Genomic DNA, 14185 nt, shown 5'->3' on the forward strand with positions numbered 1-14185 from the left:
CTCTGGAGATATATTTCAGGAGCAAGGCTCAATTTCAAAGTCCACCCTGAACACTGAGCTCTCACAGACTTTAATGACAGACAAGATCTACTCAGAGATAATGTGTGAGTGCAAGAGGGTAAAATGCTGTCTAACAATTAAGCTCAGGCATTTACCTACATATATACCCAATAAAGTGATATAGTTTAATTAACTAGAGTGATAGGGTGCAAAACAGTAATGTACTGGATAAAAACTTGTCTTGAAATCATTACAATGCCATCATAACGACAAACTAGTGACACGCTGGTGAGTCATGTAGGTGCAAGTAAACTCGTTTTTACTTGCTACTTCCGTTATTTATACTCCATTTTAAAATTGCAAAGCCATGACTAACACAAAGGGATTAAAAGAGGCCAACGGTTGATTTCAAAGGAGAACTGCCCCTTGCAGAATTATCTGGAAAGCACATCAGAGTCAGTCAGTCAACATGAGGACAAACCGCATTTCAAAAATGCATCATGGGTGATCTGATTGTGAGTAGGCAGCACTGGATGCAGGTATCAAGATGCATTTTAGGATCAACACAGTTCAGGGAGGCATGTGTCCAAACACTGAGCGGCTACAGAGGGAACACTAACGTATCCATAGCTGCACTGATGGACTGTGTATTTATCATTGCAGTGTGTCTATAGTACCAGAAACCTGGTATCAAACTATTACAACGTGGTCTGTATCATGGCAAATGAATATTATTTTCTCTTGCAGAAGGCTAGAGAAGAGCTATTTGCATTTCTGTTTATCTGGTTGCAGTTTTCCCACACAAGATATGAAACTGTCACAAGTTCTGACACATCCGACAAGCATCTCGAGCTCAGATGTGGCCTGAAATACCTGTAACGGCATATGTCTGAGACGGGGTATTGTTTGTTTGTTTCGTTTTGTTTTTCCAAAAAGCAGCTTATGGGGTCATTTGAGAAACCAGGTCAAGACTGAATTTCATGTGCACGTTACTGTGTGTGTTACATTCATCATCAGTTTCCCCAAAATTGAACAAGGGCTAATTTAATTGAGCCAAACAGTCAGACACTGATAATGTGACAATACATGATGTTTGATAATTGTAACAGTGTTATATAATGTTTGTCGGTGTTAAAGTCCACTTCTGCAGGCTGAAATGAAGGCTAGTTTTATTTCTAGCAAAGCATGATTCCTCTTAATAAACATAAATTATCTCCACAGTGGTGTTAAATCCATCGTACTGTTTTTAATACATCAACTTTCAGTTATGAATCCAGCTTTATTATAAATATAAGATAGAATAAAATAACACTTGGATTTACACAGTTATTTCATTAATTATCAGAAACCATGAATGAGAACCTGAAAATGTACATAATTTCTTACAGGACTCTTGTTGCTGTTAGTGCAACAAATATAACAAACTCCACCAATCAGCGAGACAGAAACATTACTATTGTGTTGTCACCTGTTCCCCTCTAAGAATCGCCAGCGGCTGAACGAGCTCCAGTTTAATGTATTTTCTTTGTGGGAGTTTGTTCTGGCTGCCGCCACCGCCGTTAACGTTTTGCAGCTGCCTTCAAACGTGAGTCAGTCAGCCATTAAGAATTTAAACCAGGAACATGTTTATACTTGGTGAAATCAGTAACTGAGAGTGGGATTTGATTTACCTTTGATAAAATTGCGTAACACACCTTGAGAGCATCCTGTTTAGATTGACTCATTTATTGCCTTATTATATATTTCGCAATAGATATGTGACGAATACTAAATATACATGAGTACGTTTGTATTATGATTTAAAAATGAAATTAATATCTTTCTATGCTAAATTTTATTATTTACTAATTATTAAATATTAAAGAATTCATAGGTTGTTCTGTGTTTTAAACTTACTAAAGCTTTATGCCTTTTGGTGACCCTTGGCACAATCAGATTACCCAACAAGTCAGACCTGCTTAATTTTGATATTTCCTCTTCATGAGGGCAGCTCAAAACATCCCACTGCAACCTCCAATACATAATTCTGTCAGGAATAAAATTACAATCATAGTCTCGTGCTGACTTTTTACTGACTGTTTAGTGCACGTTATTAAGCAAGACAGTGTCCATATAATCAGCAATATAAGTTAACATTAAAGTGAAAGTAAAGTTCACTTCAGCCGGAGTGACATTTATCTACAGATTTATTTGATACAGATTGAAATTGACGCTTACAAAAGTTACTCAAAGGTTTATAGTATCTCCTGAGGTCAAAGGTAGCTTTTAATATATCCTGTAAAATCGTGTTTGTAGGTAAAACTTTACTTGGTACAGAACATTTGAACATTAGTAGTTGTGTTAGTCATTTAAAAAAAATATCCTTTATCCCTAATTTTTCCACGAGCACTTATATACACTAACTGGCCACTTCATCAGGAACACCTGTGCAATCTAATACAACAGCTCTGCCATAGATTCTACATTTATGAAGCTTATACATTTGCAGTTTTTGTTGACATTGTTAGAAAGGTGACAATTCTGCTTTTATGTTTATTATTGAGGTCGTAGTGGGTGGTGGTGGTGGTGGTGTACTGGGTGCATTATATTGAATGGTGTTCCTAATATTTTGCCCTCTTCATGCATGTTAATGGAGTGGACAAAATATTAGGTACACTATAGTTAAAAAATGTAGAATTTATGGCAGAGCTGTTATATTGGATTGCATTAGATTGCACAAGTGTACCTTATGTAGTGGCCGGTGAGTGTCCAGTTGCTGTGGCTTAGAGATGAATAGATTTATCCTAAATGCTGTCTGCCAGTATAAAGCCAGCAGAGACAAACCTGTTTGTAGAAGCAAATATGACCTTGAGGAGGTTAAAAGGATGATGAAATATGGCGTTTTTTGTGAGTTTTGGGGGGAAAAAAAGCTCATTACATTTGCATCTCTTTTCATTTTGACTACATTGTGTTTATATTAATATGAAGTATATACAGTATATAGTATAACTATTAGAAATTACAGTAGAACAAATTTCATGAGTTGTTGTTGTTGTTTTTAAAGGTACAAATGTCACCGACCAAAGTGCCACAACGTTGATGAAAACTGCACAGCTTTGGTGAACTCTCTTTTTATCTTTAACCTTTCTATCTCTTGCTTTGTTTACATTGATTGTTTCTTTGCAAAATGTCACACAAATAAACCGTTACTGTTGTTCGATGGCTGTCGGTTGCATGTAACGGTTGCAATTTCGGAAGTGATGACAATATTTTTCACATAAACCTTTTTTTTAGTCAAAATTAAAGAAAATGTCTGAAATATAAAAAGCAAAACATCCGACTAATCAATCAGGCCGATAACTGGAATTCAAATCAGGGTGTTACAGTTTTAAAAGAAAAGAAAATTTAACTTTACACACAATGCTGCACAGACTCCAAGACTATGATGTAATGCAAGTCTGATATACAGTTGTTTCTTTAAAATTAAGCATCCACAATCAGATCCTGGTGTAAAAGAATCAATTCCTTCCAAATTAAAAAAAAAAAACCCAACTGGAATTGCAGAGTTAAAGATTTCCTGAGTTATCATCTGTTTAGTTTTTTGATTTGAACAAATAAAAACAGAAGTTAAAGGGGAAAAACACAGACTTCTGCTGGTTGCTACAGTTGCTGAAACATGGACTGACATCACGCTCCCCTATCAAACAGTACTGATCATGGTAAACAAAAGAAAATGACTTTAATGCAAGTCACAGATGGAATGACACAGACACTCGGTCCGGCTAAAACAAATATTTCACCTCTTTAATACGACAATCACCACGAAAAGCTCAGACGTCTCCTATCGGTGTCGGTTGGTCTGTGATATTCACTCAGAGACTCAGATATGGGTTTGATCAACCTGCTTTGGGAACAACATCGGTTTTTAATGCATCAATGTTTTTCACTTCCGTTCGCATTTTTGTTTTATTTTCTTGCTAAACGGGGATATCTGTCCTTAACATACAGGTATGTATGATTACAAATCGATTGAATTTTTATTATGAGAACAGTGTTTTTTATAATTATTTGTGCAGAAAACTGGAGTCTAAACATCTGAAATGGATAAAATTATTGCAATAAACCCATTTTAGATGTTTATTATCATTACATTTTAGTAGGTTCATGAAGTGTTGAAATGTGAAGAGTCATGTATGAAATAATCCAACTCAAAGATATGGAAACTACTAAACTACACTTGTTTTCTTATTTTTTAAAAAGAAAACAGTCTTGACACATCATGCATTATATCTACAGGTACCTGTCTGTTTGTGTTGGAGGATGTGTTCTGGCTATTCTCACAATGGGCGTCTACAGCGTTCTTCTCTTCACCTCCGCCTTTGTCTTTATTCTGCTCGTGTGCTTTGTGGACCACAGCTGTATCCATGCCTGGGTGTTTGGCGTCCAGATGTTGTGGCAAACCTTCTGGCACCTGCTTATACAGTACAGGGAATACTACCTGCATGAGCCTGTCGACATCAGGTACTAATTTGTGTATATATATCTGTGTGTAAGCTAACAAGAGCTACTGTTTACTGTTGGTTAATGTGTCTGACTAATATAGTTGAAGAGTGTAAGTCAAGTGTGACGCTCTACTCTGTATTACTCACTTTTGAAAAACAAAGCTTCTGGGGGGAAAAAATGTTTGTTTTTCTGTTTGGATTTGACAAAACAATCTCACCTTGAGGTCTATAATAGCCGCCACATAGCTTTCAACCACATCACATGGTCCTCATCAGCAGATCTACTAAGTTCAATTGTCATAGAACTGTAGATTTTAAGCTTTAAATGATTTTGAGCACCTCTAAGACGTCCATATTGACTCAAAAATCATCAACTGGTGGCGACTAAGTGGTGATTGTTTTGTCGACTGTGTGTCCAAGGTTAAAGGTGACCTTTGACCCTCCGTTTTTTGGATGCTATTATGTTCTATTCTCTGAATTTGAACAGATATTCAAGCACCTTTTCTTCTCTTTCTGACCAAAATTAATCATATTGTATATAATCAAATTAACGCCTCTTACACTTTCAGATTGTTTTTGGCGGTTTCCTCTTTGATGCTTCTCACCCAGAGAATCACCTCAGTGTCCATGGACGTCCAGGAGAAACAAGTTGTGCTTCTCTTTAACGCTTCCACCCACAAGAGGGCTTGTGGGATGTTTCTGCCTCTTATTAGCTACACCCTCAATTTCACCACACTGCTTGGTGGCCCTTTGTGCTCCTACAGCCAATTTGTGTCCCTTATGGAGGGTATCAAGCTAAACCCTCCGCCCAATCCACTGGGCGTAGTCTCTCTAAAGTTGATACAGGTGTTATTGCTGGAGTGGCTACGATATTGTCTCGTTTATTTTCTGAAATGTAATGCTTATGATCCCTCCAGCTCTACCGTTCTCTATGGCATGCTATGGGTTTGGGTTGCGGCGCATGTTTTGAGGATCCAATATTACGCTCACTGGAAGATCAGCGAATGCCTCAATAACGCAGCTGGGCTTGGATTTTGTGAATCAGGTGACACCACAAACTGGAGCGAACTATCCGACAGAGATTTCTGGACCATCGAGACGTCGAGCCATATATCCGATTTCGCCCGTAGATGGAACAGTACGACAGCGTCGTGGCTGCGTAGATTAGTGTATATCAGGTGCAAACATTTCAAGTTGTTCATGACTTTTGGTTTTTCATTGTGGTGGCACGGTTTGCACTTGGGTCACTTTGTGGGGTTTCTGACCTGGGCAGCAACAGTGAAAGCAGACTATTACATACACAGGTACTTGCACCCAAAACTTTCATCAAAATGGAAACAACTGTTATACAAATGTCTAAGCTGGATAAACACTCAAATGATTGTTACTTGTGTTGTTATAACAGTAGAATTAAGAAATATGTCCGGTTTGAGACTTCTGTCTGTAACATACATGGGTCTGTTTCCACTTTCTAATATAATTGTGCTCTTTATTTTCTTAAAAGTCAACACAGTTTAGCAGGTTAGTCATGTGAACACTTGAGGTCAAAGATGTATTATTAACTGCACAGACTGGATAAATGTATTTAGATGATTACATGTCTTGAGTAATTGAAGATGAGGGTTTGGTTCTATGTTTCAGCCGCCACTAATGCAAATTAATTGGGTTTCAGGATAAAAACAATATGTATTTTTTTCCATTTTGGGGGAAATTTCTTCTAGTAGCATCAACTTCAGTAGGCTTGTAAATGAAACCTGCATTAAGCAACATTTTGGATATTGGATTAGGGAGACTCATGGTACCAAACTGAGAAAAAGTCTCCAACTCTGTAACAATGTGCAGCTTGTGGCACAATGTTTTGGTTCCACCTGCATCAGAATGCATGGTTGAGTGTGATTATTCTCATCAATCCCTCATATAAAATAACTGGCAGCAGTTCACACCAAACAAACTCAAACAAAACAAAAAAGGGCAAGTGCACACTACCAGTCCTGTTTCAAAGAGCAGAGATCTGACGTAAACCAGTGACTCCTACAGAAAGTCAAACTAACCCACATATTTTTCTCAATAGTTGGTGGATCAAAACAGAGCTAAAAAGGCCAGAAAATACTGGACTTACACTTGTCAGATGCCCCGAAATATGATTCTCCAGGTTATAGCTGTAAAAACTTATAGGACAGGTTCACAATTTTTCAAGAAAACAACAGTCAGGTGTTCAGATGAACAATTAAATAAGTTTTTTCTTGCTGTAATCATTCCTCCTATTCATACTGACCATTAGAAGATCCCACACAAAAGTTTATCCGAAGCTAATATGAAGCTTCAGCCATCTGAATGAGTCAAATAAAGTAGATATCTTTCAGCATTACAGTCTTTTTAGTGCCAAATTCCCTCTTTTTGTTACTATACTCCCACCACAGCTCAACAGGGAAACACAAAGAGAGAATTTGATGCTAAAAAGACTGTAAATGTGGCAGATATCCATATGACTAACTCAGAGTGATGAAGCCTCATATAAGCTTCGGATAAACTTTTAAATGCATTTTTGCACAAAATGACTGTGTGGACACACTGTGGCCTCCATCACTTACCTTAAAAAGCATTTGAAGAGGATCTTTTAATAGTCAGTATGAACAAGAGGGATGATTACAGCTCTTTCAGGGTTCATTTGGGCATCTGACTGTTTTTAAGACAGATTTGAAATGTTGTGAACCTGTCCTATAAGCTGATAGCGTGACTTGCCTGCGAGTTCATTTTGAGATCTTTCTGCTCCCTAGTGGTAGAAAAATACTTAACAAGCTTTAAGGTATATTTAGCAACAACAATAATAATATGTTAAAGTTTCCCCAATCATTTCCATTTATTGTAAATAAATTTCACTGATTTTTGTGTTTGTGTCACCACCAAAGGTTCAAAGTCATACGGGTACCTGAACATATAGGTGAACTATATTTAGGAGGTACTCTATTCTGTTTATTGATTTAATGTCACTAATATCCAGTTGAAAGTGAATTGTAAATTAAGAACTGTAAATGTTCTTATATGAGCAAAGAATTGTATCCAATTACTTTATTTTATGGGTTAAAATCATACAAATTAAAGAATATTTTGTGCTCTCATATAGAGCTTTGTTAATGGTAAAAAAAAAAAAAAAAAAGTGATGAACCATACAAGTAATAAAGTTAAATTTATTTTCTCACTTATCTCAATGTTTCCAATTCCTCATTTTGCAGCAAAGTCTCTCGTCTTTCCTTCCACAAATTTCCAGCAACAATACCTAAAAATAACAACAGTCCAAGGTTTCTGTTCGAGACAAACTTCTTCCAGCAGTCCTCTGGTTTGTTGATGTCCAGTGTGTAAATCTACAAAAGAGGAGAGTAAATGTCACATTTTAATGGAGAACCTATAGCTGAGATGTTTGGTTTAGATAATAAGCAAGAAGACCGGTTACTGATTTGAAAAATAAATCTCCATTCAGTTGGTATACAGTTAATAGTTAATGCTTTTGTTCCTCACCTGATGTGCGAGATGAATGGCCACTGTGGACAGTACAGCATAGTAAGGGAGCGTCTGTTCAGCATTGACACCAGCTGTAACCAGTCCTGACATCATGGCCACCGTGAAGCCACTTAACCAAGGCTTGGTTTGCTCCTGGAACCTCAGTGCAGTCGACTTAACTCCTACCTTGACGTCGTCTTCCTTATCCTAGTTATCAAATAGAGCCCAGGTTCAATAAATACTCTCTTACTGTACTGAGGTCTCATTTAGTCACTAAGTATACATGCAGGTTTCATTTTCTTCATCAGTCCAGCTCCGGTTTTACATCAACAGTCCACAGAAATTAAAGGCAATCCACAGTTCAGCCAAAGCTAACATGATGCAGCATTAGTGTTGTACAATACAGGCAAGACATAATATCACCATAATTTTACTAATTTCCTAATTTTTACATCTGATGGTATTTGACTTTTTCAGTGGAAATCACACTTACGTGTTTTTTTAAAAAGGCCCAATCAGACTTTTATCAAATTCTGGGATATTCACAGTTAGACTAGAAGATAAAAAAGTCAAACATCATCACCATAGAGAAACCCTTTACAGCATCAGAAAATATCAATACATTTGATTTACCTGTTGCATCGTATTGTGTCAGGCAGATTATTACCTTTTGTTTATATTTTGAACATGGATGTGCAATAAATTCTTTACTTACTTAACTTTTCTGTTATTATGTTGAGGCTTTAATTCAAGTATAGTATTTCAATTGCTTATAACTACAATATGTAAGCTTAGTGAAATAATCTATGTAAGTGTATCGCTGCATCATTGTACAGTATAATAACAATTCAATGACTTTGAAGTTGAAATATACTACACATCATGTTGTTTTCTGTAAATTCGGTGGTTTCGTCCTGTATCATCTTGGTATCCATCTGATGCATTTCCACATTAATTTATTATAATTTACTATTAAAATACAAATGACTGAACTGTACAGCTGTGTGCCCTTAAGGAACAACAGTGAACTCTGGAAAGCCAGAGCTGCAGTATAAATAAAGGAGTGTACGTCTATAAAATGGAACCTGACAGATAACAAATTGGTTATATATTTACCACTCACTATGAAATTGTGCTATGCAGGATTATAAATGATGAGAAATAACATTTCAATCACATCCAGGGTGAAAAATAGTGATTTAAAAAATAATTAACATTTCTTTAATAAACGCAAACTAAAACATTCTCACATGATTCATGTTAAATAAGATTTTGATAGGAAACATTAAGAGCTGTGGAGAACATAGAAAAACCCCTACTTCACCTGATGTGCATATATTGTGTCATATATCAACGTCCACATCACTCCTGAGAAATACAACGGTAGACACACGGACCAATCACAGGAGCCCTTGACAGCAGACCAGCCGAGCAGCGCTCCCCAGTTGAAGGTGAGGCCTAAACAGATGAAAATGTGACCAAGTTTAGCTCTGCTGACAGGAAGAATTGTTTACTTTAGATGCAGAACACTGCGGGATAATCTCACACAGTATGTACAGTACCTAGCACAAACTGTGGCCAATATGTGATCCTCTTCATCAGCGGGTAGGTGACGACAAGAGATAATGAGGCAGCACCCAGAGCTATGCTGTGAGGAGCGTGATGAAAACAGTCATTAAATATATAAACAACTTTATATATAGGAAACTCTTGTGCCTGCAATCTAACACACACACATCTATAAATGGCAACAAGTATTTGTTTAAGTACCATTATTACCAATAAGTCTTCACCATGGAACACCAAAACATGGCAACATTACTCATACTTTAATTAAAGGATAGCACGAGAAATGGAGCCTTAAGTTTTTATGTCTGACCTACACTCCTGATTATATGTTCCATCGTCCCTGCTTTTTTTCTTTTTGCAAATAAACTAATTAAAGCTCAACAGATCGCTCTACAGATTTGATGAAAACATGAAGATCACTGGGTACCTGTAATAGTTGAGACATAGAAGAACCCCGAGTGCAAGAGAGAGCTGCCCTCCCAGGAAGACTAGTGCCTGCATGCGAGAAATCTCCCCTGACGCGATGGGTCGAGTGGCCGTCCTGGACACCTGCACATCATCACTTTCAATCAGTCAGTGCTGAAATAATATTAGGAATCTGTACTTCTTGCTGAAATATAGCAGTAAGGAGAGTTTATTGACACAGGCACAGCGACATACTGTCAATAGCATCTTACTGGTCGTGAGAACGTTTATGATCAGAAAGGATTTCTACAAATGATACACATTAATAAGGACAGCAAAAAATGAGATTGTTAGGAAACCCATCTTTTGAAGTAAAAAAGGGAGTTGACAACTAAATTAATTCAATAAAAGCTAAGCATGCTGTAGGGGGAGTCACAATAGTTACCTTGATTCGAAAAAACTCCCTAAAAACCCCTTTAATGGGGCAAAAATGGAAGAAATCTCAGGAAGAGCAACAGAGGAGGGATCCATCTTCCAGAACGAACAGATATACAATATATGTTGTGTGTACACAATAGACCAAGAACACATAAATACCTTCTTGTCAAAGTCTTTATCCCACATGTCATTGATGGTGCAGCCTGCTCCTCTCATCAGCAGAGCACCGGTACCAAACAGGGTGAGCATGCCCAGATGTGGGAGGCATCCAGGGTCGGCAGCCAGACCAATGCTCCATGTACACGGGAGGTACAACAGCCAAGTGCCTACGACACACAAGTCATTAAGTGTTTTTAATATGCCATTATATTTTTGTAATGTTGTTTATTGCACAATTGTGTTAATTATGCCGAAAGAGATTCAAAAAATTTGCAGATTTTATAGTATTACAAACATCTGAAGTAAAAATAATGCTGGACCAAACCCAATATTGTTGTTGTTGTTTTTTTTTTAAATAACTTAGGGCATTATCTTTATTATGTTCAAATCAGTCTCTATATTTTGATTATCTGTTCAATCATGTTTCAAGCAAAAATTTTGTACAAAAGTCAAAAAGTCTCTAGTTACAGTCAATCAAATAAGATGATTTTCTTTTCTTTGACATATATCATTGTAATTTATTTTCTAAGAAATAAACGTAATGTCTTGGATTGCTGAAGATGTCACCCGGGCTCTGGGAAGTTGTGATGGACATTTTTCCCTATTTTGTGACATTAAATAGACAATAAATAATTAACTGATTAATTGAAAAATAATCCTTAGTTAGTTAGTTGCAGTCCTAAAACGTACACATAAACAAATGTACAAACCAATAGGTTTGTCCAGCCTCATCAACTGGAGGTATGGCCGGACAGGTGCTGGGGCTGAATTCACAATTGTAGCAGCTGATAAACTGAATGGTCTCCTTCCATAATGATGTGTTTCACGTAGTCTGACTGAAGGACGGATCGCACTCTGGCTGTAAAACACTCTTCTCAACACACTGGAATCTGAGAGGAGACCATCTCTCGTCCTTCCTCCTTCCTTGTGAAGGAAGCAGTTTGACAGGGTATAAAGACAGGGGTAACAGGTGCCACGGTGAGTCCTCCTGAGGGCGTTCAGAGCCAGCTGGCTGGTCAGCTTGGCTGGGAGCATGATGCCTCTCTGAGGTCAGGTGAACATTGTCTTTATTCCTCAGAAAATATCATCCCTGAACACAAACAGAAACACACACACAAACAATTGTTTTCCAATGGCTTTTTCACAGAGGAGAACTGATTTGCTAGGACAGGCATTCCCTTTGTGCTCGCACTGCATCAGATGCACAAAGACTGAGATGTTAATGTGTCAGAGAGCTCTTTTTTGTGCCTGGAGCTGCAACTTCAACGACTATAACAGTGTTTCTGGTTATATTAGCTGTTGCAGGCAAAGGTTAGTTCGCTTGTAAACAGATAAAGTCATACTGAAAACAGCACACACTAATATTACAGTTACGGTAAGTCATATACTTAATACTGAGGGTATAATCTGTGCTCGCCACATACCAACCCTAAAGCTAACTCTAGCTTAATTCAGCTATTTCAAATTAATTGTATCAACGTTATGATGTCTTGAACAGAATATAATGAGATGTAACGGTGAAACAAACTTACACTGTAGGTTACAGTAAAAAAAAATGTTAATTTTAAAAAAGACTAACCACTACACATGCGGATTTTGTCGGTCACTGACTACTGTTGGATGCTTCCATGTTGTGGTACGCCCGATATTGATCCGGAGGAAACAAAGTCAGTACTCGGAACCAATGACAGCCGTGGCCCAAATTTATTATTAATAATAACACATTTTATATATAGAGCGCCTTTCAAGGTATCCAAGGACGTTTTTTTCAGCTTTATGTTTTAAAATCTTTAGCACGATACCAAATATCGTCAAAAAAACAAAGCTGAGCTGTACAAAACCACACCTGGCCGTTGCCATGGGCCGTTGTGGCAGTTTGTCCTGGATTAAATTAGTCCGTATCGAAATCTTTGATCGTTTTTATAACACCATAAAAAATATATTGCAGTCAAACCATTTATGGCATTTGAATGCAGTTTGCTCCGCCTCTGCATATTTAAACGTCTAATAAAAATGTGAACATGACCGAATTCATACTATATTCAAAATTAAAGTAATTTATTTACAAGATTTTTGTTCTTTTTAAAGTCCTCAAACAGTCCTTATATCGCAGAACAAAAAAAAAATAGACCAATTAAAAAAAGAGAAAAACTCAACTGCCCTCCTTGGATCTAGTGGCTAGAAGGTCTTTCAGGACACAACGCACTGCCAATTAAAAAAATATCAATTACAAGATTTGTCTTTGGGGCGATAAAACAGAATAAACTTGGACCAAACTTCATAAATATTTATCACCATTCATTCGCCAATAAATCATAATCTTTGCCAACTTGCACTGGATGGCAGGCCCTAGTTTTGACCTCAGCACTCCATTACCATCTTCTATAGGAGCAGTTACTGTTACTGGGAGTTAACTGCCCGTTTCAGTCACCAAAATTACCTGTACAAATCTCATATAACCTTATTTTTTATACCTGTTATCAGGCACATTACGTCCTGAAAGACATCTTTGTAATCCCACAGACAAGTATCTGCTTTTTCCCTGAACAGAGACACATACTGTTTGCCACCAGCGTTTAAATTCCTAATGTAAAACTAATAATAAATCACTCTGCTACGCTGCTACACTTTGATGGTTTCGGCCAGAGTTTCCACCTGGTCAAAGTTTTTATCATCCCAGGGAGAAAACAGACATCTGTGGAATAATCAAAGACACAACAGAGTGCTTTATAACAGGTGAATAAGAAAATGTTTTGACCTTTCCTTTAAAGAGTTGCATATAGGTGACCAAATAATGAAGCACTGATGTCACGATTGGGGCAAACTGTCTCTTTCAATAGATGAGCTTTGACAATTTTTGGTGTTGCCCCAAAAATTATTTTAAAATATGTTTTGAAAACACAGTCCACTTTGACTTTAACTTCATGATAGAAAAATCCATGTGTTAGATAAGTAGGTATGATCATATGTATGTATATGTTTGGCGGCAGGGCCTTGAGGATAACAATAAGATAGTCATATGGACATCATGGTTATCATGTGGAAAGCTTTGTCTAGGTCTGTTAGAAGGAATCTATAAACAACCAAAGGGCCTCCCAAGGCCGTCAAAATATACCAGTGACTTTCCTTTGTTTCTTCAGAATTCTCCACAGAGACTCTGCGTACTCTCTGTGTCTGTTGCTTGTGTTTGGATTAAAGAGACGCTTGACTTCAACCAACCTCAGTCTGTTTGATGATTTTATCTATCACTTCATAAACAAGTAATACCATTTGCTAGTTGCTACTTAACTAGCTGGTGAAGTCATCTCTTGCCTACTGCAAATGGGTCTAACTGAAACATGCCAAAGAGCTTGTCCTAAATTTATCAATTCCTTAATTCACTTTTTAAAAACCAAGTTAATCTACTGCTAAATTTCAAACAGAGTAATGTGTCATGGTAAATTGAAATCATCAAGAGACATTTGTAATTTATTTATCAATATGAATACTGTCTGTAGAAACAATGATAAACATTTGATTGATTACATTTTAAAACTGAAAGTCTGACTGGGCTGTTATCAAAGTTTAGTTAATACGTCATGCTTCAGAAACAAATACAGCATGTCTTGCAAGTACAAAAAAATATATCCTTCAAA

At 37.1% G+C, this 14185-nt stretch overlaps 2 protein-coding genes across 3 annotated transcripts; one reads left to right on the top strand and one right to left on the bottom strand.

Moving 5' to 3' along the window:
- The first annotated feature begins 4225 nt into the window (after nucleotides 1-4225).
- mboat4 (membrane bound O-acyltransferase domain containing 4) lies at nucleotides 4226-6113 on the top strand. The gene is made up of 2 exons (XM_067615585.1): nucleotides 4226-4500; nucleotides 5051-6113. The coding sequence occupies exons 1-2, from the start codon at nucleotides 4259-4261 to the stop codon at nucleotides 5997-5999; spliced, it is 1191 nt and encodes a 396-aa protein (XP_067471686.1). The 5' UTR covers nucleotides 4226-4258; the 3' UTR covers nucleotides 6000-6113.
- A 1536-nt stretch (nucleotides 6114-7649) lies between these two features.
- On the bottom strand, nucleotides 7650-12233 carry coq2 (coenzyme Q2 4-hydroxybenzoate polyprenyltransferase). Of its 2 annotated transcripts, none has more exons than XM_067615574.1 (8): nucleotides 12130-12233; nucleotides 11261-11640; nucleotides 10551-10717; nucleotides 9976-10097; nucleotides 9542-9627; nucleotides 9304-9437; nucleotides 7998-8186; nucleotides 7650-7843 (listed from the first exon to the last, which is right to left on the bottom strand). In XM_067615574.1, the coding sequence occupies exons 2-8, from the start codon at nucleotides 11583-11585 to the stop codon at nucleotides 7682-7684; spliced, it is 1185 nt and encodes a 394-aa protein (XP_067471675.1). In that variant the 5' UTR covers nucleotides 11586-11640; nucleotides 12130-12233; the 3' UTR covers nucleotides 7650-7681. The 2 variants fall into 2 exon arrangements, with proteins under 2 accessions (XP_067471675.1, XP_067471668.1); XM_067615567.1 differs by having other exon boundaries at nucleotides 12083-12207.
- Nucleotides 12234-14185: the final 1952 nt, after the last annotated feature.

Source organism: Thunnus thynnus, chromosome 2, assembly GCF_963924715.1.
Source record: "Thunnus thynnus chromosome 2, fThuThy2.1, whole genome shotgun sequence".
NCBI lineage: Eukaryota > Metazoa > Chordata > Actinopteri > Scombriformes > Scombridae > Thunnus > Thunnus thynnus.

Bases quoted from the DNA above. Each gene is read 5' to 3' on its own strand.
- mboat4 (XM_067615585.1), top strand. From the start codon at position 4,259: ATGCATTATATCTACAGGTACCTGTCTGTTTGTGTTGGAGGATGTGTT. The intron at 4,501-5,050 runs GTACTAATTTGT...TTACACTTTCAG, and splicing joins CATGAGCCTGTCGACATCAG to ATTGTTTTTGGCGGTTTCCT.
- coq2 (XM_067615574.1), bottom strand. From the start codon at position 11,585: ATGCTCCCAGCCAAGCTGACCAGCCAGCTGGCTCTGAACGCCCTCAGG. The intron at 9,628-9,975 runs GTACCCAGTGAT...CGCTCCTCACAG, and splicing joins CTATGTCTCAACTATTACAG to CATAGCTCTGGGTGCTGCCT. The intron at 9,438-9,541 runs GTACTGTACATA...TCATCTGTTTAG, and splicing joins TTGGCCACAGTTTGTGCTAG to GCCTCACCTTCAACTGGGGA.